The 27,981-nt window shown below is 43.2% G+C and overlaps 2 protein-coding genes across 3 annotated transcripts; one reads left to right on the plus strand and one right to left on the minus strand.

The window, feature by feature from the left end:
* The first annotated feature begins 238 nt into the window (after positions 1-238).
* LOC103062608 (olfactory receptor 10A7-like) lies at positions 239-4,626 on the plus strand. Of its 2 annotated transcripts, XM_088142547.1 has the most exons (2): positions 239-247; positions 3,721-4,626. In XM_088142547.1, exons 1-2 carry the CDS (start codon positions 239-241, stop codon positions 4,624-4,626), a joined length of 915 nt encoding a protein of 304 aa, XP_087998673.1. The 2 variants fall into 2 exon arrangements, with proteins under 2 accessions (XP_087998673.1, XP_007444766.4); XM_007444704.4 differs by lacking the exon at positions 239-247 and having other exon boundaries at positions 3,691-4,626.
* A 15,486-nt stretch (positions 4,627-20,112) lies between these two features.
* Positions 20,113-27,773, minus strand: LOC103059055 (serine protease 33-like). Its single transcript, XM_007444321.3, has 6 exons — positions 27,722-27,773; positions 25,939-25,965; positions 23,576-23,741; positions 22,966-23,243; positions 22,170-22,360; positions 20,113-20,609 (listed from the first exon to the last, which is right to left on the minus strand). Exons 1-6 carry the CDS (start codon positions 27,771-27,773, stop codon positions 20,343-20,345), a joined length of 981 nt encoding a protein of 326 aa, XP_007444383.3. The 3' UTR covers positions 20,113-20,342.
* Positions 27,774-27,981: the final 208 nt, after the last annotated feature.

Below are 27,981 nucleotides of genomic sequence, written 5' to 3' on the forward strand. Positions count from 1 at the left end.
ACTAAACAACAAGGTGTAAAATATAATTTCAAATCAGGTAGATCCAAACCTCCTCTTTCTTTAGCATCTTGTAGCAGCTTTTATTTGATTCGTGGTTTTTTCCCCTGCCACACAAATTTAGATATGTCTTTCTGCCATTGTTTAATTGGTACATCAGTTGTCAAAACAGGTATTATCTGAAACAAAAATAACATTCTAGGCAAAACATTCATCTTTATCACAGAAATTCTCCCCAACAATGACAATTGTAAGTTTTCTTATCTTAACATATATTTTTAACTTCATTCCATATCTTAACATAATTATTTTGAAATAACATACAATTTATATTTGTCAAATAAAAACCCAAATATTTTACCTTTTTCTCAATATTAAAACCAGTTTTGTTCAACAATTCTGTTTAATTTTGTGTCTTCATATTTTTGTTAACATCTTTGTCTTCTATTTGTTAATCTTAAAACCAGCTAATGCACCAAATTCTTTTAGTTCTCCCATTAGTAGTTCAATCCCCTTTAAAGGATCTTCCAAAACTAGCACCACATCATCTGAAAAAGCTCTCCACTTATAAGTCTCTTTTTTTAATTTTTACACCCATCTTGCCTTATATCTCTATTCGAAACTTCAAGAACCAAAATAAACAAAAGAGAGGATAATGGGCAACCTTGTCTTGTTCGTTTTTGTATCTCACAAGATTTTGTTAGATCTCCATTAACAATAATTTGTGCTTTCTGTGGGGTTTAAGTCAAGTTTACCTATTTTATTAAATTCTCTCCAAAATTTGTATCTTCCAAAGCTTTATATTAAAAAGGCCAATTTAAATTGTCAAAAGCTTTCTCTGCATCTAAAAACATTAACGCTGCTCGTTTTTCATTATGCTGTTCCAAGTATTCTGGTATGTCCAACACCATTCTGACATTGTCCTTTAACTGTCTTTTAGGTAAAAATCCACATTGATCTTCATGAACAAATTCTCGCAAAATTATTTTCAGTCTGTCTGCTAAAATTGTGAATAACTTATAATCATTCAATAGTGATATTGGTCTATAATTTCTTGTTAGAGTTATATCTTGCCCCCTTTTAGGTATTAATGCTATATTAGCCTCTTTCCATGTCTCTGGCATCTTTCCTCCCTTTAGTACAGAATTAATCATATTTTGGAGGGGTTGTAAAAGTTCATCCTCAAAACATTTGTAATAGGAACCTAAACAGATTGATGCTTTTAGAAAATACGTGGTGTATAACAGTAAGGGGAGGAGAGGAGAAGTGCAAAGATCCATGAGATCGAATCAGAATTTCTGAAACAGAGGGGATTACAAGTGGTCCTCGCTTAATGGCCATTCATTCAGTGACCATTCAAACTTGAGATGGCACTGAATGAGGGGTACTTATGACCACTCCTAGAAGTTCTGGCCACTGCAGCATCCCTGCGGTCACATGATTGCAAGATTGCAGCATCCCACAGTCACATTTTCGCCATTTGTGATTTTCTTTACTGGCTTCCTAGAAGCAAAGTCAATGAGGAAGTTGGCAGGAGGTCACAAATGGGAACCACGTGATGTCCTCGCTTAATGACAGTGTGGGATTCACTTACCAACGGCAACCAGAAAATGCCGGAACTACCCTTGCTAAGAAACATGGTCACATAACATCACACTTTATGACTGCATCACTTAGCGACAGAAATTCCTGTCCCAATTGCCATTGTTAACCAAGGACTACTTGTATTGGCCTAATGGTACTGCAGCAAAACCAATGTTATGAGCAATAACCATACTGCTCTTAAACTGACTGCATAAGGCTCAAGCTAGCCACATATTAACTATTATTCTAGTCTTATTTAAGGATTCAGGCATTCCCACTTTCTTGTTCTGAATGATTTTATCAGTGAATGACTTGAAAGAAACATCACGTAAGAGAAAATAAATATTTCACTGTATACAAAAAGAGCATTTGTGCAGCACATGGTTAATAATATATCTAGTTGTATGGGGTCACTTCTAAGCAAGGTTCATATTTATATTTTCATTACTATTTATTAAATTAATAGAAAAAAGTATAGATAACAATATAGTGTGACCTCAAAAATATTAATCAAGATGAGAATAAAAAAATGATTAAAGGAAGAAAAGGAGAAAGGCGGGGGGGAGCCTGGAATATTGTTAAGCAGAATAATTCCTGGACTTACTGCTTTTTAAAAGTGTTTGTAATTGTAGACAATATTAACTCAAATGCATAGATACAAGTTAGATGTTTCCTTGGAGATACACATGGCAGACAATTTGTGGCAGATTCCTTGGAGATATATATCACAGATAACTGAACTGGGCAAATTATTTCATCCAATCTGAAAAATTGTTTGATTCCAGAGACTCCAAGTACTGAGGCCAAGGATGATTCCAGCTGAGTAGCTCCTAGTACTATCAATCAAAAGATATGCTCTAGTTTTCTATCTTTTTTTCTTTAAAGTTTTTCAATAGTTAAAAAGAAGCAGAGAAAACACTGAAGCTTTGCCAATGGAAAGCAGTGATGACTTCTAAACCCTATAAAATTCCATGGATGAGGAAGAAAATTAAACAATAAAAACCTCAAAGGAAGGTACCTAAGAAATGAACCCACTGGACCATCCTGAAGATCAGTATGTGTGGTGTACTTCCATAACTCATCCAAGGAGGTTCACTGAATTTTGTCCACTTCCAACTATTGATGTTGTTTGCTGCCAAGATTTATGGTACAGCACCAAATCTGAAAGTAAGTAAACAGCAGGGATACTAGATAGGAAGAAGAGGACGTAGGTGGACTCTGGATTGTTGTTTTAAAAATGATTCATTAATGGAACCCTATATTCTGGAAAAATGCATAGCTGAGATATGTACATTATCATTATGGCTTAATTTTTCGTATACAACAGGATGGTTTTACAATACTTTTTTTTCCAGTTTAAAAAGGACCCGTTGAGGAAGTTAAAAGGCTCAGGAAGATCTTCCTGTTCAAACTATACACAGTTCTGTTAAATTCTGTGGTGCTATTTTCAGGCAAAGTTAAGAGGAATATTTGCAGAACATAAACATACCATCCTGAAACCCTTACCTAACAACAATAACTTATCAAGGTTACAGATAAGATTTAAGAAAGGATGCCAATTTTTATTAAAAGCTCCAGGGATCCTAACAATAAAGAATGCCTGGCATTTTGCTTGATTCAGGATACTGATATCTATTTAAAAACTACAAAATTTTAAAGGTTAAGAACCTGACTTTATTGAAACTTCACTTCTATATTTTTACTATATTCCGACCAACATTCCTTCTTGCTTTCTTTCCTGAGGGGAAAAATGTTATAGTCAGGCTAGATTTTGTAAGGTGCCATACAATTTTATTTGATTTAGCCTCTGAAAGCAATTTCCAATTAAATATGCTGGTGAATCAATTTCACAGGCAACCTGAGTTTCATAAGAAAGCATCTTGGAGGAGTGAGGGGAGCTAGAACAGTCTTTCACAACTTGCTGCCTCCAGATATGTTGGACTGAAACTCCAAGAACGGTGAGATAAATTTTGGGAGTTCCAGTCTGGCACATCTGAAAATATCAGGTTTTGGAAGGCTAGCCTACAGAGTTTTGATTAAGTCAGTAGTTAGATAAGTAGTCACACTCCCTGAAGTCCATCCTTTTCACCTTCCTTTCTTCTTTTCTAGATGAATGTTGAGCTGGCCAGACCCTGGGAGAACCAAAGTGCCGTAAATGAGTTTGTCTTACTGGGGTTTCATGAGCATCCTGTGCTGCTTTTCACTGCCTTTCTTGCTATCTATCTGACTGTTCTCCTAGGCAATGGCCTCATTGTGGTAGTGACAATGCAGGATCCTGCCCTCCATACACCTATGTACTTTTTTCTGAGAAGTTTATCAGGGCTTGAGGTATGTTACATTTCAGTCACTCTTCCCAGGATGATAGCCAGCCTGGCCACGGGAGACCACTCCATATCCTTGGAAGCCTGTGCCTCCCAAATGTTCTTCCTGCTTTTCCTGGGTGGTGCTGAGTGTTTCTTACTAGCTGCCATGGCCTATGATCGCTATCTTGCTATCTGCCTGCCCCTGCACTATATGACCATAATGAATCAAAGGATGCTCCTAGGATTGGTGTCTGGTTCTTTCGTTCTCAGCCTCCCAATGCAGTTGGTACAAATTGGACTCATCTTCTCCCTCCCCTTCTGTGGCCCTAATAAGATGGACCACTTCTTCTGTGACATCCCACCAGTCCTCAGTCTGGCTTGTGCTGATCTCTATACCAACGAGTTGGTAATCTATACTGAGGATGTCATCTTTGTGTTGGCTCCATTTGTTCTCATCTTGACCTCCTATGTATACATCACCAGGACTATACTACACATGCCATCAGCCACAGGGCGTCAGAAGGCTTTTTCCACTTGTTCATCTCATGTGATTGTGGTCAGTCTTTTCTATGGCTCTGGAATGTTGGTATATCTCCGTCCCAAAACCACAGACTCCATTAAAGTTGACAAGCTACTTTCCCTCCTCTACACAGTCATCATTCCCCTTTGCAACCCCCTCATCTACACTTTGAGGAATAAGGAGGTAAAGGCTGCCCTGAAGAGACTCTTCAGTAATAAATAGTCCTTTGATGTGAGCAAGAAGGGTGTTTGAGGACATCAGCTGAACACCTCCCTTGCTTTCAGAATCTTCCAAATCCAGGAAGATATATCTGCTGAAAAAACAAGTAAAATAGGCTCAGAAGCATGCTTGTTTAGCCACAGGTCTTAGTTCAGTTCAAGATTTTATTTAACAATAAAGTGGTAGATTATTACTGAGTTTTGTTTTTTTGGTTTTGTTTGGTTTTGTTTGGTTTTCTTCTGTTTTGTCATTCATATGCATGCTTGAGAAATTGGTACACGTTACAGTTAGGATGATATGAGTACTACTGACAGACAATGGGCTACTATAAGGAATGTCATAAGCATGAGAGATGAATGTCTTAATGAATAGAATAGAATAGAATAGAAATATTTATTGTCATTGTACTACTTGTACAACGAAATTAAATGCCACCCCAGTGCAGCTTTAAAAATATAAAAACCATAGAACACATAAAACACATAACACACATAAACACATATAACACAACCTTCACATTCCATATTGCACAACCCCTGATGCTGCATTAATAGTGCACTATACGATAGAATTCAGTACAGTTGCAGCTCTAAGATAGAAGCTATTCTTCAGCCTATTGGTCCTTGTTTTCATTATCCTGTACCATCTGCCAGATGGTAATAATTCAAAAAAAGAATGTCCCGGGTGGGATGGATCCTTAAGAATGTTTTGAGCCTTCTTAAGGCAGCAGGAACTATAAAGTTCTTCCAAAGAGGGGAGAGGGCAACCAATGATCCTCTGGGCAGTGATGGTAACCCTCTGGAGCGCTTTCCTATCTGCCACTGTGCAGTTAGCAAACCATACACAGGTGCAGTAGGTCAAAATGCTCTCAATGGTACAGCGGTAGAAGGTCACCAGCAGTTTTTCATTCAGTTGTTGTTTCCTGAGAAGTCTCAGGTAGTATAATCTCTGCTGGGCCCTCTTAACCAAGGCTGCAATATGAGTGCCCCAGGTCAAGTCCTCCTTTATAGTAACACCGAGAAACTTAAAACTGGCCACCTGTTCCACTCGGTCTCCATTGATAACCAGGGGCTGGACATCTAATCTATTCCTCCTATAGTCCACTATAAGCTCCTTGGTCTTACTGATATTAAGAGCCAAATTATTGTCTCCGCACCACGAAAGCAACCGGTCCACCTCATCCCGGTAGGCAGACTCATCTCCTTTGGAGATAAGCCCATGATGGGTACTTGTTGTAGAATTGATGGGTACTTGTAAAACTGATCTCTTTGGGAATCTTTCTTCTTCTATCCTAAAGCTTGTGAAAATCAAACATTTAGATCACAATATATCAAGTGTGCATCGGTTGCACAGGTTGTGCTTGATCTTTTTTCCAGGTACAATATGAATGTCTTTTTTATTCTTAATCTTTATATGGTTTATTTTATTGATTTATTACAATTACATCCTGTCTTTACTTCAGAGGTTCAAGGGGGTGTACATAACATCCCCATCTGCAATTTTTCCTCACCATGATTACTCTAAGTAAAGTTGGGCTGAGAAATACTGATGGGTCAAGTCATCCAGTGAACTTCCTTGTCTAACACCTTAACCACTGCACAACACTTTACCATCTGCACCAACATAAATTTGCCCAGGCCTTGAGTTCAATCACAGAGGCCTTGCAGAACCATCAGATTGGCCCAGCATTCTTAGTGGCATTTCCACCTCTTTGGAATTCCTCTCTCAGTCACTCATGACTTTTAAGCAAGTATTGGTAAAAATAAAGTAAAATCTATTCAGCTCATGTTTTCTTTGGCTTCATGATTTAATAGCTGTTGTCTTGATAGTTAATTTACTTGGAGGCTGGGTTGTTGTGGTTGATTAGTTTTAAATATTTTATTGTTAAGGTATTTTATTAATAAATTACTATAAGTAAATATAGGGTTGCATTTATAAATAGGCAAACTAAGCATAGTGAGAAGCAGTCCTTTTAAAAAATAAGAAATATCAGTGGTACAGATTTCTGGAGAGGGACACTTGCATTTTCAAAGGCTGGGTGCCAAGCTCAGATAAACCACACCATAACTTTTTATCTTTTTATCAAATATTATTCACTTAGTGTGATTGGTGAATGAGATTGCAAAAAACTCAAGGGAGAGTTTATCTCATCTGAACTGATGTGATGGAAACCACTTTCCTGGGCTGATTTCAGCATAAAGTCCCTTTCTAAGAAAAAATGTGGTCAAGAAATCAGTAACTTGGTTTTTGGGGGGGGGGGGCGAGGGTTGTTTATTTGGTTAGTTGGCTGATTGGGTTGGGTTTTTATTTTTTGTTTTTGATAAAACAATATAGTAGCTCAAAACTGGTGATCTATGCAGATGATACCTTGTGATTCTTCATTCAGTATTTTCTCTGGGTAGAGTCTCCATGTAGGTTGCTATAACAAATTTTAAATTTAAAGAAAACATTGTGGTTAATTTTATGGCTTTATGCTGCTATTTTTGGAAGTCCAGATGCTCTGGCACTAAAGACACTATGTTGCCAACTGCTGCCTAAGCATTATTCATCTCCTGGTAGAGCCAGTTTGGCAACACGTGGTTGAAGGCAAGCTTCTTTTCTGAAGCTTTTTCTTTCTATTAGTTGCATCACCAAGATGTATGATTCATGTCACTTCTCTCCTTAGCTTTTCATCTTTAAAGACAAAAAGTTCACTGCCAATCTTTGGTATCATGGGTAAGAATCAAGAAAACAAGATCAACTCTCTTCAGATCTGCACACTTCAACCTAATTCTTTTTCTCTCTTTCTTCTCTAAACTCCAACTGGTGTGTCTCCTTTTGCACTGGTGCCCTCAAGGGCAAAATTCAACAGCTGCTGGCAGCGCTGAGGGTATCACCATCAAGGAACACATGCTGGCCAAGATGAGGAGCTAGGAGTTTGAGCTCCATCTTCCAGATCACCTAAACTTTCATCTTTTCTAAGCAATTGGTGGCTAGATTCTTTGTTTTTCTCCTTCATGATTATACAATGCTTTTATAGGAACCAACTGGTTCTCCATTTAGTTGTTTAATAAAAATGAAACCTGAATAAACAAGGAGTTATTTCGCTCAATCTTTCTTCAAGGCATGGAGGCCAAGCCTTAAAGGGCTGTTTTCTAGAACTGGTCTGTTGGCTCAGCTGTCTCTTTATTTCCTGTGCTGAAGTCTTGTATTATTTATTCCTTCAACAGTTCTGCTTAGGTTGCCCTTAGATAATTATCAAAATATTTTTTGCTGCAAAACCATATAATAGGTGCTGCTGACATCAACACCAAACTTCCTTTCTACAGTATGCCTATTCTTTTCAAACAATTTGGTCTTTACCTAAAAGCCTTGAAATCCATATGCATAAATGTGAAAAACTGAGAAGTTATTTTGTTTGACATGCCTTGCCAGCACTGCCAACAGCTCCACATAAAATTTCATATGCCTAAAAATTAGAAATCACTGTTTTTTACATTTTCTTTTATATATATATATATATATATATATATATATATATATATATAAAAGAAAATATAAAAAAACAGTGATATATATATATATATGATTTTTATTGAAACTTTTAAAAAAGAAGATAAAAACGAATACAAACTAATATAAAGTAAGGAAGAGAAAGCAAGAAAGCAAAGAGAAACCAAAAAGTGCAAAAAAATGTTTAAAAAGTTGAAGAAAAATAGAAAAGAAAGAAAAAAGACACAAAGAAGTACCTTCCAATATTCTTCACAGCGCTTATAAGTACAATTGTATTTTAACCTCTCTCAAGTTACATCATAACTCTCTTCTTTCTATAATCTGTCCTGTCTAATCATCAAAGCCATAAATCACAAGTTCATTTTTTTCATTTTTATGCAAAAAGTTCATAAGAGGTTTCCAGTCACCAATAAATGTAGACAGTGCCTTTTCTCTAATCAAAGAAGTTGATTTATCCATCTCAGCAAGATCTACCCTTTTTTAAATTTCCAAAGGGGTAGCCATGTTAATCTGTTCTGACAAGATCAAGAACGAATCATGTTTCACCTTAAAAACTATCAGTTTTGTTATGGCAAAAGCTTTTACGAATCACAGGCTACAGATGGTTTTATGAATCACAGTCCATGTATAATCTGAAGAAAGGAAGGTTATCTAGATATACTGTAGAGCTGTCACTCAATGGGGTGAGAAATGGTAAAAGAAGAGATGAAACAGGGTTATGTATAGATAGTGACATTAATAAGCAATATTTAGGTGAGGCACACTCATGATTGTCCTGATGAGCTAGTTAAAATAGGCTAAACCATAATGTGGTCTGTTTAGTCTGGTACTTCTCATAACATTCACAAATATTTATCCAATTATGAATATATATTTTTTTGTTGTTGGATTTTTTAAAATGCCAGCAGAGTATCTCAGGCCTCTTCTCAAGCTTTAATCCTCCTATGGGTATGGCTACATTCTCTAAGGCATTACAAGTTTTGAAGAAAACCACATAGTAGCAACCATTGGTATGGTTGAAGCTGCTAAGGAACATTTCACAGGTACTGAAAACAACACAATCCTTCCTTTTTGCCTGAAGATTCAAACTGTAAATGGCTTTCTTTATGAGAGGGCAGAGTTCATAATCTTATAATTGACTTCATATGGTGATGAGGAAAGTTCTTTCCTTTATTTTTTTAATTAGGTCACTTTGCCTGCTATTTCTTCTGTGGTCAAAGTACTTGAACTGAGAAGGTACGTGGGGTTGGTTGGGAGATGAAATATACTTTTGCCTTTTCGTGTACATTTTCCCACTTATTTTCTTCTTAAAATGGGAAAAACTACCATGCTGAATTTCAGGAATTTGCCCCTCAAATTTAATGATATGATCTAGGATGGTTTGAGGGCAGCACAAATGAAGCTGGGGATATGCAGACCATAATTTGTCCATCATTTCACCAAGCCAAAATCACGCATCATATCATTGCCTAGAATAGTATATGAACTGAGGGCATTTCCCAACAGTGTTTTTTTCTCCTCAAAGCCTCCAAATCATTTTCATCCTACTGCCCTACAGCTGGCTACTAAACATTCCCCACAAGCAGGCCATGTTTCTGCCAATCAGCCAGGATGGTTGAACAAACAGAATTTGGGCTGTTTTACAATGGTAGATGATTTTTCAAAAGTACCAAATTCACCAGCATTTCCCTTGCAACTACTAATCACTATTTTAATCCTTCAGATTGAGGTAAACATTCCTTTGTGTGTGTGTGTGTGTGTGTGTGTTAGTGAATTTGTAGTTCTTTATTTAGAATGTTGTCCTTTTTTAATTTAAAAATTGTTTTATTGTTATAAGACATACATAATACATAATATATTATTTTGGTAAACTGGCATTTATACAGTTTTGACTAGAGAATCAGCACTCTAATGTTGAGACAACTCAAATCATCAAAGATTATTTTAAAAAATGAATATGAATATAGGCTTCATTTAAATTATCATCAGTTACTAATTTTCTTGCATTTTTTTTCAAATCCATTTTTAAACCCATCCAGAAGTAGTAGCATTCACATTAGCTATATACTGTGTCCACATTTTAATAGTGATGGGTAAGGAAGGGGAACACATGGCCCACCAATGTTGGTGAACTGCACTGGTGCTGGGGATGAGATCCAGCATTTGAAGAGTCACTGGTTTAGAACAGTGGTTCTCAGTTGTTTACTTAATGTAAACCATCTCATCATTACTGACAACTGTTGAGAATGTGAGATTTGCCCCGTTCGACAGAGAAACTCTCGTGACACGTGTGGTTCACAAAGAAGGTTTACTCATACGTAACGTAGTAGTCACAAGCAAAGCCAGGACTGGCTTGGTACAATTGCATCACTTGTTATATTCCCCCCTTCCCGCGCTTTTTCCCGCCTCGTGATCGCGTTGCGGCTGTGGGCAATTAGGCCCCCCAATGTCCCCCCTGATCGTTCATGATGGCAGGGTCGGTCAGAGTCCATTGTCCTTGATTGCCAGTCCCCCTCCGGCTGGGTTGGCCCCTCCCTGCTACGTGCAGACCCGCGGGTTCTGTGCTGCGTTGCGATCTTGTTTCGCTGCCCTGCGGCCCCGTTCCTTGCTTGCTCGCGCCGTTATCAGTTCGTAATTAAAAGCTTCCGCTGCGGTTTTCCTGTTTAGCTGGCCGCAGGTGGCTCGTTAATTAGCGGCGCTTTCGGTTCCTCTTTTCCCCGCTAGCTACCGCCGGTGGATTCCGCGTGGTCTGGTTGCGAGCTTCCCTGCAGCCCCGTGCTTCCCTGAAACCTCGTGCTGACCGAACCTGACATGCCGCCCCCCTGACGACAACTCCCCCCCTCGGTCCTATTTCGGCTTCCCGGGGTATTTACTGTAAAAGTCCCGCACTAGGTCCGGCGCCCTTATGTGGGCTTTACTCACCCATTCGCTGTGGGACTTGGGGAAATGTTTCCATTGCACTAGGAGCTGGGTCTGCCCCTTGTGCCTCCGGGCGTCCAGTATCCGGTTGATTTCGAAATGCTGCTCCCCCGACCATGATGGGGGTGGTACTCCCTCCGCCTTGTGCCAGGCGTTCCCCGGCTGGTGCAACTTTAGCAGGCTGCAATGGAACACCGGGTGGATCTTCCCGAGGCTTTTCGGGAGCGTCAGCCTGACGGTCACCGGATTGATGATCTCCGAAATGGGGAACGGCCCCACAAACCTCGGGCTGAGTTTTTTCGATGCCTGGTGCGTCTTTAGGTTTTTGGTTGACAGATACACCTGGTCCCCCACTTTCCACTTCTCCTCGGGGAGCCTCTTGCGGTCCGCGTGCTTCTTGTAGTCGGCTTTGGCTCTTTGCAATGCCGCGTGCGCCGCTCGCCGGGTCTCGTCGATTTGGGCGAACCAGGCGTCCAGGGAGTTGATCTGGGATTCCGGCTGAGGCAGCTCCGGCATGGGGACGAATTCTCTCCCGGTGGCTACTTTGAACGGAGAGAACCCGGTGCTCTTGTGGACGGCGTTGTTGTATGCCACCTCCGCGAATGGTAGTAGCTCCGCCCAATCGCCCTGTTGGTGCCCCACGTAGCAGCGCAGGTACTGTTCGAGCCCCCCGTTCAGGCGTTCTGTGGCTCCGTCCGTCTGCGGGTGCGCCGCGGAGGATAGGGCTTGTTTCGTCCCCACCCGCTTCAGGAACTCCCGCCAGAACCGCGCGATGAAGTTGCCGCCCCGATCGCTGACGATACGTCGAGGTGCGCCGTGGAGTCGGTAGACATGTTGCACGAACAGTTTCGCCAGCCCCTCGGCCGTGGGGACTCGCCGGCACGCTACAAAGTGCGCTTGTTTGGAGAATAAGTCCGTGACCACCCAAATGGCGGTCTTCCCCTTACTCTCCGGGAGCTCCACTATGAAGTCCATGGCGACCTCTTGCCAAGGGCCGTCGGGTTCCGCTACCGGCTGGAGTAGGCCTCTAGGTTTGCCTTTGGCTCCTTTCGCCGTTGCGCACACCGGGCAACCCCCGAGTACGCCTCCACGTCCTTCCGGAGCGTGGGCCACCAAAACTGCCGCCGGATTAAGTGGAGTGTCTTTACGAAGCCGTAATGCCCCGCGCTCCGGCTGTCGTGGGCTCTCTCCATGACCTCCCGTCGGCAACCCTCGGGCACGTACAGCTTTCCTTCGTGCCACCACAACCCCTCTTGGCCGGTTAGCGCCTCTCGGTTCTGCTTGAGCCAGCCGTCCCGCTCCGCTGCCTCCGCGAACCCTTGCCTTACTTCAGACGCCGCGTCCCGTCGCTCCCCCTTGGTCTGGCTTCGGGTCACCGCCTTTGCAGCCAGCCTGCTGGCGGGGATGACGGAGTCCACGATCTCCTCCCGTAGGCTGGCGTGTTGGGGCATGCGAGACAGTCCATCCGCTAAGAAGTTGCGCTTCCCGGGGATGTGTTTCAGTGTGAACCTGAACCTCCCGAAGTATTGGGACCACCGTGCCTGTTTGGGGGATAGCTTACGCGGGGTCTTCAGGGCCTCGAGGTTCTTATGGTCCGTCCACACCTCGAACGGTTCAGTTGCCCCCTCCAGTAGATGCCTCCACGTGGCCAGCGCCCACTTGACCGCGTACGCCTCTTTCTCCCACTCCATCCACCTCCTCTCCGTCTCGGTGAATTTGCGGGAGGCGTAGGCGCACGGGTGGATGGCCCCTTCCGGGCTGGGTTGGAGCAGGACTGCTCCCGTTGCCACGTCTGATGCATCCACTTGGATTATAAACCGCCGGTCTGGGTCGGGATGGCGCAGGATCGGCTCCGCGGTGAACCGCTGTTTTAGTTCCTCAAACGCCCCCTGGCATTCTGCAGTCCACGCGAGTGCCATGCTGGGCTTGGGGGTTTCCCAGTGCCCTTGGTTTTTAGCAGGTCGGTTAGGGGAAGGGCGATTTGGGCGAAGTTCGGGATGAACTGACGATAGAAGTTCGCAAACCCTAGGAAGCTTTGGAGTTGCCTCCGGGTTCGCGGCGCTTCCCAGCCCAGGACATCCCTTACTTTCGCCGGGTCCATCTCAATTCCCCGGCTGGATATTCGGTAGCCGAGGTAGTCTAGTTGCTCTCGATGGAACTCGCATTTCGAGAGCTTTGCGTACAGCTGTGCCTTCAGCAGTCTCTGGAGCACCGTGCGCACCAGGCTCACGTGCTCCGCCAGGGTCTCGGTGTAGATGAGGATGTCGTCCAGGTAGACCAGGACGCCCCGGTAGAGTAGGTCGTGCAGCACCTCATTAATTAGCTGCATAAATACCCCCGGGGCCCCTTTTAATCCGAACGGCATCACGGAAAACTGGTAGCTTCCGAGCGGGGTGTTGAACGCCGTCTTCCACTCATCTTTTGCGCGGATCCTAACTCTGAAGTAGGCTTCGCGCAAGTCCAGTTTTGTGAACACCCTCCCCTTCGACAGATGCGACATCAAGTCCTTCATCAGGGGAGGGGGTATTTGTACTCCGTGCTGATTGCGTTCAGCCCCCGGTAGTCTACGCACATACGGAGCGAGCCGTCCTTCTTCTCCCGGAATAACACCGGGGCCGCTAATGGTGACTTCGCGGGTTGGATGAATCCCCGTGCTAGGTTCTTGTCTATGAACTCGCGCAGGGCTCCCATCTCCCTCCTCGACAGGGAGTACATTGTCGGCTTAGGCAGGGTCGCTCCTGGCTCTAGCTCGATGGCGCAATCACTGGGCCGGTGTGGTGGGAGCTGGTCAGACTCCTTCTCCCCGAACGCTGCCGCCAGGTCTCGATACTGCCTCGGGATTCCGCCGCCCGTCGGGGGTTCCCGGGTCCGGCCCCTCGCTTTGCGGTTGCCTCGCCAGTCGCCGCTGCCTCCCTCGCCTCGGGATCGTGGCGGGTCTCCGGGGTCCCGGCGCTGCTGCTGCTGCTGCTGCTGTTGCTGTCGCCGCCCGGGTCTCGGGCCCCATCTGCTCTCGCCCCGTCTCCCGGTGTCCCGGACCCTCCGCTTGTCCGCCGGTGGTTGCGGCTGCCTCCGTCTCCACGGCTCGGTCCCCTCTGCTCTCGCCCCTCGCCGGTCTGTCGACCCCGAACCGCACTGCCTCTGCCGTCCAGTCGACTCGTGGGTTCCGCCGCCGCAGCCACGCCAAGCCGAGTACCACCGCGTAGTCGGCCACCGGGACCACCACGAACCTCAGTTCTTCCCGGTGACTCCCGATCGTCATCTGGACCGGCTCGGTGTAATACTGAGCTGGTCCCCCCCCTGCCAGCGTGCCATCTAACTGGCTGAATGAAATGGGCTCCCGGAGGCGCCTCAGCTGTAGCCCGAGCCCCAAGACCACCGCTGGGTGCATCAAGCAGTGGGTGCAGCCCGAGTCCAGTAGCGCCCGTAGCTGCGCCTCCCCTCCGGATCTCACCCCCCGGACGTGTATCCTCACCCGGAACGGTGGGCAGTCCTCGTCTCCTATTGGGTCCGCGCGCCTCGACTCCCCTGCTCGCACTGGGACGCCGTTCAGTGCGAGCGCGCCTCGTTTCCCGCCGGCTCCGAGTCCTCTCCAGAGGATGCTGTCTCCGGGGTCGACCACCCCCCGCGTCCTTTCTCGGTCACCGCCGCCACTGCCCCCTTCCGCGGTCGGTCACCGGTCCTTTTCCCGTTCGCACGCGGGGTTTTGACTTCGGGCCGTGGTGGGGCGCCTTCCCGCTCCGTCGGGCACTGCGCCGCTCGGTGGCCTCTGCCTCCGCATCGGAAACACAGATTCGGGGCTCTGGTCGCCTCTCGCCTCCCGGTGGACTGCCGTCGACCGCTCCGTCTCTCCTCGGGGCTCCTCTCCCTCGGCCGGTCCCTCGTCTGGTCCCGTCGTCTTGTGCTCTGTTGGATCTGCCGCCACGCCGATTCCGCCGTTCCGGCCAGCCAGATCCAATCCTTCACTGTGGCCGGGTCGTCCCGCCCCAGTGCCCGTTCCAGGATCTCTGGGTTGAGTCCCCTCTTAAAATACTTCACCTTCAGGGACTCCGGCCAGTCCGCGAGCTTCTCGGCCAACCTCCGGAACTCCAGGGCATATTCCGATACCGATTTGCCCCGCTGCCTGAATTGTAGGATGTCGTCCTCCGCCCGCTTGGCGCTCAATGTGTCCTCGAATCTGTCCCGGAGCGCCTGCATGAAGTCCGGGAAACTCCGTAGTTCCGCCGCGTTGGCATCGTACAGCCCGATCACCCAGCTGGCGGCTTGGCCATCTAGCAGCTCGGCCACGTAGGATACCCTGTCCTCGTCTCTAGCGAATAGGTGACCACCCCTCTGCATGAACCCCCTGACGTGCGTCAGAAAGTGCGGCAGCTGTTCGGGGTCCCCTGAGAACTTCCCAGTGATACCTCGAAGTCTCAGGGCGTCTGCCGCCCGTTGGTCCTCCGACCGGGGCGCCGTGGGTGGTGCCGGCGGGGGTGTCGGACCGCCCCCCTGTCGCTCGCCTCCTCGTTTACCGCCGGTGGCCCCACTCTCTGCAGTAGGGTCTGGAGCATCGCCTCCACGGCGTCTAGGCGTCGCTCGACTCTCTCCTCTAGTCGGGCGAATTTCTCGCTCCACTCACGGTCCCGGAACCCCGAACCCCGGGTCATCGTAACGCCCGAATCGTCTGGTCCTTGATTCACGCCCATCGACCACCGCTCGGATGGAGTGCGCCCGGCCCTGGCCGCTGCCCCGTCGCTCCCGGGCGGCTCCGACCGCCCTTCCGCGAGCCTGGATCCCTCGCGCTCCAGCTGACCCACGGATTCCTCGTCGCTGGTCATGCCTGTATTGAGAAAGAAAACGCTCCTCGGTGGTACCGGGTAGCGCTGACGGTGAGTCCTGGCTTTATGTGAGATTTGCCCCGTTCGACAGAGAAACTCTCGTGACACGTGTGGTTCACAAAGAAGGTTTACTCATGCGTAACGTAGTAGTCACAAGCAAAGCCAGGACTGGCTTGGTACAATTGCATCACTTGTTATATTCCCCCTTCCCGCGCTTTTTCCCGCCTCGTGATCGCGTTGCGGCTGTGGGCAATTAGGCCCCCCAATGTCCCCCTGATCGTTCATGATGGCAGGGTCGGTCAGAGTCCATTGTCCTTGATTGCCAGTCCCCCTCCGGCTGGGTTGGCCCCTCCCTGCTACGTGCAGACCCGCGGGTTCTGTGCTGCGTTGCGATCTTGTTTCGCTGCCCTGCGGCCCCGTTCCTTGCTTGCTCGCGCCGTTATCAGTTCGTAATTAAAAGCTTCCGCTGCGGTTTTCCTGTTTAGCTGGCCGCAGGTGGCTCGTTAATTAGCGGCGCTTTCGGTTCCTCTTTTCCCCGCTAGCTACCGCCGGTGGATTCCGCGTGGTCTGGTTGCGAGCTTCCCTGCAGCCCCGTGCTTCCCTGAAACCTCGTGCTGACCGAACCTGACAGAGAACTGGCCCATAAACCAATATTCAGACTTTGCATGACCATCTGAAGATTCTAACTAGTCCCCCAAATTAAAGTGAAATTAATTTTAAAATTGAAATGGACAAACTTTCAGATATAACTGATCAAATGCATGGTCATTCAGGTCCCTTTGATCAAACAATGCTACATAATGGGACCTAGGAAATGCGCCTTCTCTATGACAGTGGGTTGGATAATATCAAGCCCCTGTAGGATGTTATTCAATTTAGTGTCTTCTTTCTTCCAAACATGCATGATCTTTGTTTCCCTTTGTTTTATTATTTTCTTGCTTTTAATACTGAAAAGTGCCCACAGTCTTGTGGAGTTGGGTGGCCTATAAATAATAAATAAATTAAATGTGAGATCCAAACTTGAAATAAGGAATAATTACCAGACTATAGACTTTTTAACCAGTGGGACAGCCTGCCTCCTGTAGTCTAGAGTGCTCCATCACTGAATATAACAAAGGTTGGGCATCCATTTGTCTGGGAAGGTCTGAAGATTCCTGCCCTGGGCAAGGGGTAGGACCAGAAGACATCCAAGGTCCCTTCCAACCCTATGATTGTATCCATTAGAAGGGTATGTTATATGTGAAAATAAAATAATAAAATGAAATGAAATATTCGTCTCTCAAAAAATGAAAAACAATTCCCAAAGAACATCTGGAGATATATCACTATTATCATTTCTCTGCCCCTTGTGGTCTTTCCCTACCAGTTGTTTATTATTATTACTGTTGGTCGCACAGTCAGATAGATGTTTAGACCGGATCTGGCATTTTTATCCACCTATCAAGTCCCTCCCAAGGTCCCAGAGCACTTGAGCTTCTTCATTTTCTATTACTTTGTCTGTTTTGTGGTCCCACCAGTTCTTGCTTCCAGGCAAAGGGTATTTCTTGTGGATATTCCATTGTGCACCATTCTTGCTACTTTGTCATGCCATTGCAGCAGCTAACTAGGTGGTCCATTGTTTCTTCAGCTTCTTTGCAGAGGTGGCATTTGCTCTCTGTTGCTGTCTTCTCAATTCTGGCTTTACACGCATTTGTTCTTAAGGCTTGGTCTTGTGCAGCCAGAATTACCCCTCTGCCTCTTTCTTCAACTTTCCTGCTCTTAGCCATTGCCAAGTCTGGTTGTTATCTGCTTTGCCTACTAGTTTTTTTGTGTACCGTCCATGTAATATTTTGCCTTGCCATGTCTCTTTTCTATTCTTCATTTGGCCTTTCTTATAGGCCAGTTTGGTCTCTTCGGTATTCAGTAAGCCTTCATGGTGTACTAGCTTCAGTGCATCTTCTTCACTGTCCTTCAGATATTCTTCCAATGCTTTTTTTCTTCAACCATTATTATTTTATCCCATCAATTATATTTATATATTTATATTTATATTTACACACACACACACATATTTATATAGCTCAAGGTGGCGAACACACTTAATCCTCCTGCCTATTTTCCCCACAACAACCGCCCTGTGAGGTGGGTTGGGCTGAGAGAGAGTGACTGGCCCAGAGTTACTCAGCTGGCTTTCATGCCTTTGAATCCTAATGTTAATATCCCAGAATTCTATCATTTAAAGTTGCATTTCTGATTGCAGTGACATTTGCTAGACAAATTCTGAGATCATGGCCTTCTCAGAGATCATCTATGTGTATCTGACAAGGAAACAGCAATCTTATTATTAAGTAGATCCATTTTCATTTCCAAAGTAAACTTGTCAATTTGTAGGATATTTTCTTTTTTCTGTCCCAAGACTTTATTACTTGGAAAGAGTGTCCACAAAATGTATGCAGCATGGCATTTCAATTGGCATCCAGCACAACACAGCATTTACTTTTTGCCTCCCTTCAGATAGCCACTCAAGAATTAAAAATGTATGGTGTCCTCTCTAAGATCCAGGATATCCTGCATACTGATTTAAAGCCTAAATATTTCTGGCTTATGGGCTTCAGGGATATCTTTATTTGAGGTCTATAGCTCATTCCACCAGGACAATGTCAACTATAGCAGCTTTTTTGACTAATGCTCCAGTTTCAGAAATTTGTAGAACAATGACCTGGTTGTCTTTTCCCACTTTTGTCAGGTATCACATGACTCATATAGACACCTCCACCAAGACTGTCTTTGGAAGACAAGTTTTACAGCATGTGGTTTTTCCCCTTTAAATTCCATTTGGCTGGTGAAAAAAGTAACTGATTACTTATGTCTCTGATCTGCCCTAGCATAACTCGCTTTGGTTCTACGCAATGTGTGGGTGCCTCCTTTACCACAAACAGAGAAAGGAACATTGGATAATTTAGGTAAAAGTTATTTCCAGTTTCGCGTGAAAGAGAATCTACCCCCATCTTGGAAGTGTCTACAGAGGGAAATTACTAGAAATCTAGGCTGAGTACCCTGCTTTCCTGGGCAATAACAGAGGATTAATTCATTGTGTAGATGCTTCCTATATCAAACAGGACGTAGCCTTCACAATAAGTAGCCAATGTACCCATCTATAGTTGTGTTGTTATATAATTTACCAAACTATTGATATATGCTTGGCACTTTACAGAACACTGAAAATAGACTGCTTCTCCTAAGAAGCATGAAGTATATAACCATAAGGAGGGAAGGCTCCATAAGATCAGTTCTGGACTTCTGAAAGCAGATGAGATTATTGGCCTAATGGTGCCACAGCAAAAACAATGTTACGTGCAAACAATACTGTTCTTCGGCTGGCTACATTAGGGTCAGGTGACCACATAGAAATATTATTCTAAATTTATTTAAATATTAGTTCTTCTGACTTCCCTGTTCTACCTGATTTTATTAGTGAATGGCCTGAAGGGAATATCATAACAGGAGAAAGTGTGAGAAAATAAAACGGGACACAAAGACTGCATTTGTGCGACACATTGTCCAGTTATACGTGTTTACTTTTCTGCCAGGTTCCACATTTTTTATTTTTATTGTTTTTATGTTAAATTAATAAAACTATAGATGTATAGAATATTAATACAATGTAATTTCAAAATTAATAAGATAATGAAAAGAATATGGGAATAAAAGGGGGGAAAGCCTCAAATATTGTGAAACAAAGTAACTCAAGAAACTTTAACTGTAGGTCTTCTTCCCTGCAACCTTGTTAAAAAAAGCAAAATGAATTCAAATCTCAACAAATACATGCCAGCAAGTGATTGTTGCAAATAGAATAGATTTCTTCTGTCAGTGTCATATGCAAATTCTTTTAGGTATCCCCACTGCCCCAAAATTTCATCCAGCTGACACTGGTTTGTTCTAGCATTTTTGTGTCATCTGCTACCAACTTTTACCTACTGATAAAGAAAAAAGTAAACTAAAGCAAGCTGTAGGCTGTTTAGGTGTTGGGGGTATGTGTGTGTCTGCTTAGCAATGAGCATGATGACAGAACTATAAAACAAATCAGCACAATCCATGATCACAGCAAACCATGATGGAGGTTATCATGTTGTCTGAACATGTTCATTATTGGGTAAGCTGGTAGAAGAGGCTCCTAGAAGACGACTTGGGGATAAAGAACATTTTACTTGAAAGTCCTTATCTCATGGCACAAACCCCTTCTTTCTATCCCTAATGATTCAAGGAAACAAACTGGGTTTATTTCATTTATTATCAAATGTATAACCAAGTCAGAATTCTGAAAGTGGTTAATAATAAGATAAAGTGGTAACAGGCGGCTAATGTAGTCTAGTCTCTGGGGAAATTCCTATTTTACACAACAGGAATAAATATATTTTCCCTTTGGAACTAGGTATTTTTGCATTGTAGCTGAATGGTAATACTATATTAAGTGCTATATGGTACTTGTGTTACAATTACATTTCCAGCTGGTTATAAAAGAACAGCACTGATATGGAGAGGGGTCAGGAGAAAGATTAAAAACAAGAGAAGGACAACAGAAGTCCCATTGGAGAGAGGAACACCACCACTTGAAGCTGAGTTCTTTTCTATAGTGTGTTGAATCCAGTCCATGTAAGAGGTGACTCTGGTATAGACTCCGGGTCGGTTGGGTTCAGAACAACCCAGCCCAAAGCTCACAACTCCAGCTAGGAACCATGTACCATTCAGCTTGCAGGCCAGAGGTCCCCCAGAGTCACCCTAAAAAGAAAAAAAGAAGTTAACTAGGAACACTCCTCCAGGAGGCCATAAGGCAATGACATGCATTTTGAGTTTATTAAATTTAAACAGATGAAATGAATATGGCCATTCACCATTTCCTCTTAGTTTTATTCAGCCAAGCTTTTTCCATACTGAAAAGGGGAAAATAATAATGATTTAAAAGTAAATGTGAAAACAAACAATCCTGTGGAGAGCCAATATTTCATCTTCAATGTCTTTGATGTGGGGTTTGAAGGTGGCTAAGGATACCCTCAGTGAGCAGAGGGGCCTTTGTCTCTCTGCTTTCAGAAATCCATGACATCACTGGAGACATACTGGAGAAAATGCTATTGCTGCTTTGTGGTACTATCTGCCTCAGAAGGAGTATGTAAAACCACTTGAAAATGTTGACAAATTGTTTTGTGGGGCGAAAAGGTACTGCCATTAAGGATGTACTGTAAGAACCAGTATGATCAAACTATTAGACTGAGAAGGTGTAGGTTTAAATTCAAACTTAATCACAAAGCTTACCAAATTTACTTTAGACTGGTCATTATTCTAAGACATATGTTGTAAATATAAATAGAAAAAAACAATTCTGCCCTAATCTACTTAGAAGAATGAGGTGGGAAAAATGTTTTAAAGTGATCGATGATTGTTAGGTTTTGGGGGGGGGGGACTAGATTAGTCTCCTTATTTTAAACAAGTAGGCTATGAGAACACATGTGCAAAAATGTGTTAGTGTTGTTAAAATCCCTGTAGATTATGAGCTAAATAAACAAATAAAATTATTAGAAAAAATATCTGGGAGAGTTCAGAGGAGTTGGTAAAGACTTAATGACCTCTGAGTATGCTCACTGATCACACAATGACACACAGACACTGTAGAACAGGAGAAAAAAAATGGATGGGTGGGATGGATCTCAAACAAAAGCATATATATACAATTCATTGCAGCTACCCAACGTTTCCTGTAAATACAGAAAACCTTTAGCTTCTTAATTGGGATGAACTGCCATTTTCATACTAACTTTTAGCCAACTAAGGAAAATCAGTTAGCAGGGGTGAGCAACCATTTTTGGATCAGAGGTCATGTTCAAGAAGTAGGTCATGTCTGGAACTTCAATGCAAGAAATATGGGGCTTGGCAAAAAAGTGGGCAGGTTCAGAGTGCATGCTACCAGCATTTCAGTTGTATTAAACTGCTTATTTCTATTATCATGCCCATCATTGCTGTTACTTAAAAATCATTACTAATTTTTAGCATTGCCAGTCACAGTTACACATATTACAGGTAAACACTGACTTACAAACTGAAGACTTGTTTTCATTATTGTCCATTATGATTCCCCGTCAATATTATTAAGATTCCAGTGATCTTTTTCCACCCTGTATACACTGGTTGGATTCACACATGGTGCTCAGCACAGTTATGGAACAAACTACAATATCTAAGTTCCCAGAACACGCTACAACTCATGCTAAACAAGTCACATTCTGTATTACAGTAATATGTGATGCAAGTCATAATTGATCCCCAGCTCTGATGCCTGATTTTTACCTGGCAAGAATCTTTCTTTCCTTCTGGATATCCAGCACAGATCATGTCATCATAGATTAGCCTGTAGTCTTTTGGCACAGCTTCAGTATCTGTGTCAATGCTGCTGGAGTCATTATGGTACATTTCATCACACTTATCAACATCTAGGATTGGCACCTCCAGCTTCTGCAGTGTCCGAGTGATGAAAGAGGCTGGTGCAAAAAAAGGGAGGCTCCAAGGTGAACATCAGGTCCTAAGCACTTACGGGTGAAGTCTTCCCCCTCATTGGTTTTAAAGGACAAAGGGGTACATGGAAGCATCTGTGAGCCTTTAGGGATCTTTTTCATCCCTTTAAATCTCTCCCAACTCCTCCAGACCATAAACCAAATGTTTTGACTCCACACCCTTTGCAATAATGTCACTGTGCCACTGACTACATTCTTGATGGCATTAAGTGGCCGATTAAAGCAAACAAACAATGGAATGGCAAAAACAATGGATATAATTAGTCCGGTTAGGAGTAAGCCATGAGCTACACGTGCCCCACAGTTCATTTATTACAGATCCCAGAGCCCTCCCAAATCATGCCACCAAAATTCAGGGGCAAATCACTACTGCAAAAAATCTTTCTTTTCTTTTACAACGATAAGTGATCATATAAATTTGTTAACCCTCCATAAGGCTTAATGCAGCTAAATGGCCCTCAAAACATTGTGGGGAGAAAAATCCTCTACCCCCAAACGTAGACCATATTCCCTATCCTTTGCAGAGGCCTGAATTACACCCTTGATGTAAGAAGATCCCACCTCTTTCTTACCATCTGGATAGAGGTTCCCCCAGCCAGTGACCCAGCACATCATCCCTGCAGGGAAAGGCTCAGGATCTGCGATACTGGATAGGCAGATAGGCAAGATGGTTCGGGAGAAATTGACGGGCTCCTCTAGCTGCACCAGAGCAATATCAGCACTCAGCCCATCTCCAGCATAATAGGGATGCACTACAATCAGGCTGACAGCAGATGAGACCATGGTGGGTGCAGGTTTGGGGAGTTCATACTCCCCCAGGTGTACTCGATACTTAGATGGAACTAGTGGCCTGTGGGAGCCAAGAAAAAATCAGTCTTCTACAATCCTTGCTCAGCTTTGAAATTCAACAGGAAATCTGGTGCTTTGAAATGAAGGTGCTTTCAGACAAGGCATTTACCATGCAATTGCTCTGCCTTGTTCATAGAACATTATGGAGGACAACTTTTATACATTTATGCCACCTTCATATAAGCAAGATAAAGTTGGTCCACTGCCAAATGGATGAATTTAACTGAACTGCCATTGCCCCCTAGTGCTATAGCTCTATCTTCAATTACTGATGCCCTTATAGAAGAGAAACAGGCTAAGATACAGTCTCTTCAGTGCAAATCTGCTACTTACCCTTCAAAGCAATGAGCAGCTGTCACCACCCACCGGGAGGAGATGAGACTTCCACCACATACATGTAGCCTGTTTTCTCGTATGCTGACCTGCCAGGGCCACTCCCCTTCCACAGATTTCTCCCCACCAACAATGCGAAGGGAATGTACTTTTGGGCGCCCACAGACTATAAAAGAACCAGAAGAGAGGTGTGAGAAGTAGACGAGAGCTGCAGGAAATTGATGAGATCATATTTTGGGTGGTGTTACTACCATTCCACTACCAGTACAACCCAAGTATTGTGTTGTATTGCCATAGTTGGGTCCACATATTAATTTTATATTATTATTATTATTGTATTGTTGTTGTTGTTATTTTGTGAAGCCGCAAGGTATTTGGATGGGTGGAAAGAACATATTGCATGTTTCCTTGGAATTCTTAATTCAGTTCAACCCTACTGCATGTTACAGGTAAAGTTTCTTTCTGACTTTTACTCCTGATGATTTCATAGGCACATCCAGATGTTTTCTTGGTAAAAATATGCAAATGGATTGCAACTGTCTTCTTGACTTTTTTCAACTTCCCAGTTCCTGACAGTCTTCCATCCAAATACCAACCTGGTCCTATTCCACTTAGCTTTTCAAAATCTATCATCATTGGTTAGGTGGACATGAAGACCTACATTAGGGAATTTGTAACAGATGTTGAGAGAATAGAATGATTAGGATAAATCAACAAAATGATTGAAAGGGTTGTGATAGTTAGACCATGGGTGAGAGGGTAAAGAGAGCTAAGGATACTGTTAGGGTGAGGGAGAAGATACACAGATATGATTAATGAGCACATATAGTAATGGAAAATATTTATTTATTTATTTATTTATTTATTTATTTATTTATTTATTTAAGCAATTTATATGGCCGCCCAACTCACTCACAGTGACTCTGGGCAGCTTACAGAAATAAAACCCCAAATACAAACCCACTACAGCCCCATCCCTGGTGACAACAATACATTCAAACAAACCACTTGATGGGCTCCATATCAAATATGTTAAATACATACCTGAATATGTCAGCAATTATCTACAGCCAGCAGGAAACCCTTTGCTTATAGAAAAAAATAGATGTTCTCAAGGTAGTTTCATAATGATAGAATATCTGGGGCCTCCAGACATCTTTGAAAAATGGTTAGAGACAAATAGGCAAACTGGTGTCTCCTCCAGGGGTTTTAGGCAACTCTTTTAATCCCTTGCCATTCCATTAGCTGGGAATGAGGGGAAATATATTTAAAGGCTACCAGATCATCTACTGCTGTTTAAAAACATTTTGTGTTTACTTAGCCAAGTGTAATGTATTTTCTACTTTAGATCTTGTTGACAACTGCCTTGAGTTTACAGAGTAGGATGAGTCATAACTAGACATAATTACATCAAAACAAATTACACCTAAGACTAGATAGAAAGAAAAAGCTGTAGAAAGAATGTGGGTAGATGAGTGTAGATCAAGCAACAATAGATAGATGGAGGCAGCCACCAAATGTTGCTAAACTACGGCTCCCAATATCCCTAACCATCATGGCCAATTATAAGGGATGCTGGATTTCTAGTTCAGCAATATTCATAGGTTCTGTGCCACACATAACAGTATACAAAGATGTAAACAGTGGAATTAAATGAAGACTAGCATTTATAACATAGAGAGGATATACATACACACACACACACACACACGACTGTATTACCTACCTGGCTCTCACATATGTTCATTAACATGCACAAGAGGCCTATAAGGTGCACAGCATCCATACACAGCCTGGCCAGATTTTCACTCTCTTTATACAGCAGATGTGGGTCTTTTCTCATCCATGTACAACTGATTTGCCCACATGGAAATCTTCAGTCCCCACCCTACACTGCATTTGCAAGTGTGCCCATGTTTAATCTCTCTCTCTCTCTGTATATATACACACTCTTCCTTTTCATGACTATCTCTGCCCTATATTGAAGCATATTATTTATTTATTAAATCAATTTATATAGCCACCCATCCCCATACTGTTACACTTATCTTGCAAATGAGTCAGTTTTTGCACCAAGTGAACCATCACAGATGGTTGGAAAAAGGAAACTGAAATATGTAGGCATTTCCTAATAAACTAAAGAACATTTATACACTGTCACACTCTTCATCTCCTGGCCATAACCTAAAACTTATCACAAGAAAGAAGCCTAAAAAAGTGTGAATAGAGAAATGTCCATTTTTTCAATTAGTATATGCGTAGGCTTATTTATAACACTGAAAGTTATTCACTATCCCTTCTCTAGGCCTTCCTTCCCCATTATTAGTTATGGCTGATTGTCCTTTATCCAAGTGTATTCTTACCTTTTTGAGCATCAGTATTTTCCACACCTAAAAACACAACAAATGATGGAGTCAGAGTGATGGAATGAGAGACTATTACTATTAGAAGCTAGAGATCAGGAGTTAGATAGCCAAAGAACAGTAGGTAAATATTTTGACTTCCCAAAACACACTGTCATCAACAGCAAGGTTGCCATTCTTGGAGGAAAAAAAGAATTATAAAACTACTTTTACTCCAAAACAGCTGAATAATAATTCTTTACGATCTATACCATCATATCGAATGGGTTAAACATGACCATGTTAAAATAAAATGTTTAACTGGGTCAGTCAAAGACCTAGTACTCACAGATATAATATGATAAGCTTGGTTAGTGTTAATGTTGGTTTTGTTTATTTTTTTTAGTGGCTTTGGGTTGTGAGAACCCAAATCTGGTTAGCTATTTGGTTAGCTTATTATGCAAAGCCAGAAAAGATGTTATCTCAGTAAAAAGATTAAGCATCTTCTATGAAGATTCTCTGCATGTGTTAACCAGCTCATTGATGAAAGAATGACTATGTCACAGCTATTCTTTGGTTAATGATCTCAATGTTTGGTTAATTTACACTGTCACCTCTCCTCTTACCATTTCTTCTCCCAACAATATCTGTGAGTATATATGATCCACGCTACAAACCTCTTGGTTGTTTTTGATCCAAAAGGCTTACACAAGAGGAGATCAGATGGCATGGGTTTGCATTGTTCTGACTCACCAAACATGTTCTATCAAAAGCCTACACAGATATTTCCCAAACCTGATTACTAGGGAAATGTAACCGAGTCTAGGCCTGAAGCATTGCAAGTAAAGCCAGGCCAGTAAAAGATATGCCACTAAGGAAATTCCTTGGTCAGTAACTGTAATGGATCTTTCTCTGAAGACTGATAAGCAGCAAATCTGATCTCTTTAGCATATTGTTACAGAAATAGGAACAGAGCAGTAACTCAAGCTTGCCATGAGCCCACAGACACACAAACTGTTTCAGTCCAGTAATTTGTCACCATTCTAATTGTATAATGCATCAAAGTGATAAGTTGCTATGTAATGGCCACAAGGAGAGAATATAAAACCCATCTGCATTCTCAGTGCAGGAATCTACATGCATACACATTTTCCTTACACAGCTGGATTACTACCTGTATTCTGACAAATGGAATATTGCAATTGTTTTCTTCTTCTGCAGGAATACTTTTTTAACCAGGAGAAAAGCAATACTTGTTGGAAGTTTTGCTAGCTACACCACTGAAAAAGGCACAGAAGTCCTGGCTGAGGGTGAAATTGGTACCTAGAGCTAAGTAATATCAGCCTCCAGATCTCCCCATTCTCATGCACTGGAAGAATCCACATCTACTTCTCATCGTCGTCAGAAGCATCGTTTTCTGATGTCTCAGATTTTGAAGCTCACCTGGCAAGCCTAGGACATTCCTTGCTCTTACATCTCCTTGCTGTAGTTAGCCAAATTCTCATATTTCTCCCAAATATTTTCATCTTTCTTACCACCTTCTCAGATAACCTAGTTGTGTTGAATCTTTACTTTTCAAGACAAAAATTGGTGGCTCAAATGGAGCAGAGATTGTTTCTGTACTCTCCAACACTAATCTAGGTGATCAAGTACCATCCCTACAACTATCAAAGACACCTCTACAGACAGACAGACAGACAGACAGACAAAGAAAGAAAGAAAGAAAGAAAGAAAGAAAGAAAGAAAGAAAGAAAGAAAGAAAGAAAGAAAGAAAGAAAAAGCACTTTCTGTCCTGGCTACCCACCTTTCAGCAAGAGAAATAGAAGCACAATCTGGGAGCAACAGAAAGCCAGCATTGTCCAGGACTAGCAGCCTTCAGTCATCCAGCCCTACTGCAGATCAGGTATACAGGAACAGCACACTAGGCTGTGATGCTCAGGTCAAGCACCCAGGACTTGCAGAGAACCAAAGGAGCAATCTCTTGGCTGTTGCTCAATACCAAGGAGACTGCCAAAGAGACCTGAGCTGCTGGATATTGTCCTTCTCTCACTCCACCCCCAGTTT

The sequence above is a fragment of the Python bivittatus genome, unplaced genomic scaffold (assembly GCF_059951505.1).
Source record: "Python bivittatus isolate LINGU-HERP-01145 unplaced genomic scaffold, Pbiv_v1 ctg000440_np1212, whole genome shotgun sequence".
Taxonomy (NCBI): Eukaryota; Metazoa; Chordata; class Lepidosauria; order Squamata; family Pythonidae; genus Python; species Python bivittatus.

Excerpts from the sequence above, each read along its gene's own strand:
- LOC103059055 (XM_007444321.3), bottom strand. The coding sequence starts at position 27,773 with ATGCTGGCTTTCTGTTGCTCCCAGATTGTGCTTCTATTTCTCTTGCTG. Across the intron at positions 25,966-27,721 it reads TCTATTTCTCTTGCTGAAAG|GTGTGGAAAATACTGATGCT; the intron begins GTGGGTAGCCAG and ends TTGTGTTTTTAG. Across the intron at positions 20,610-22,169 it reads GAAAGAAAGATTCTTGCCAG|GGTGACTCTGGGGGACCTCT; the intron begins GTAAAAATCAGG and ends TTTTCTTTTTAG.
- LOC103062608 (XM_007444704.4), top strand. The coding sequence starts at position 3,691 with ATGAATGTTGAGCTGGCCAGACCCTGGGAGAACCAAAGTGCCGTAAAT.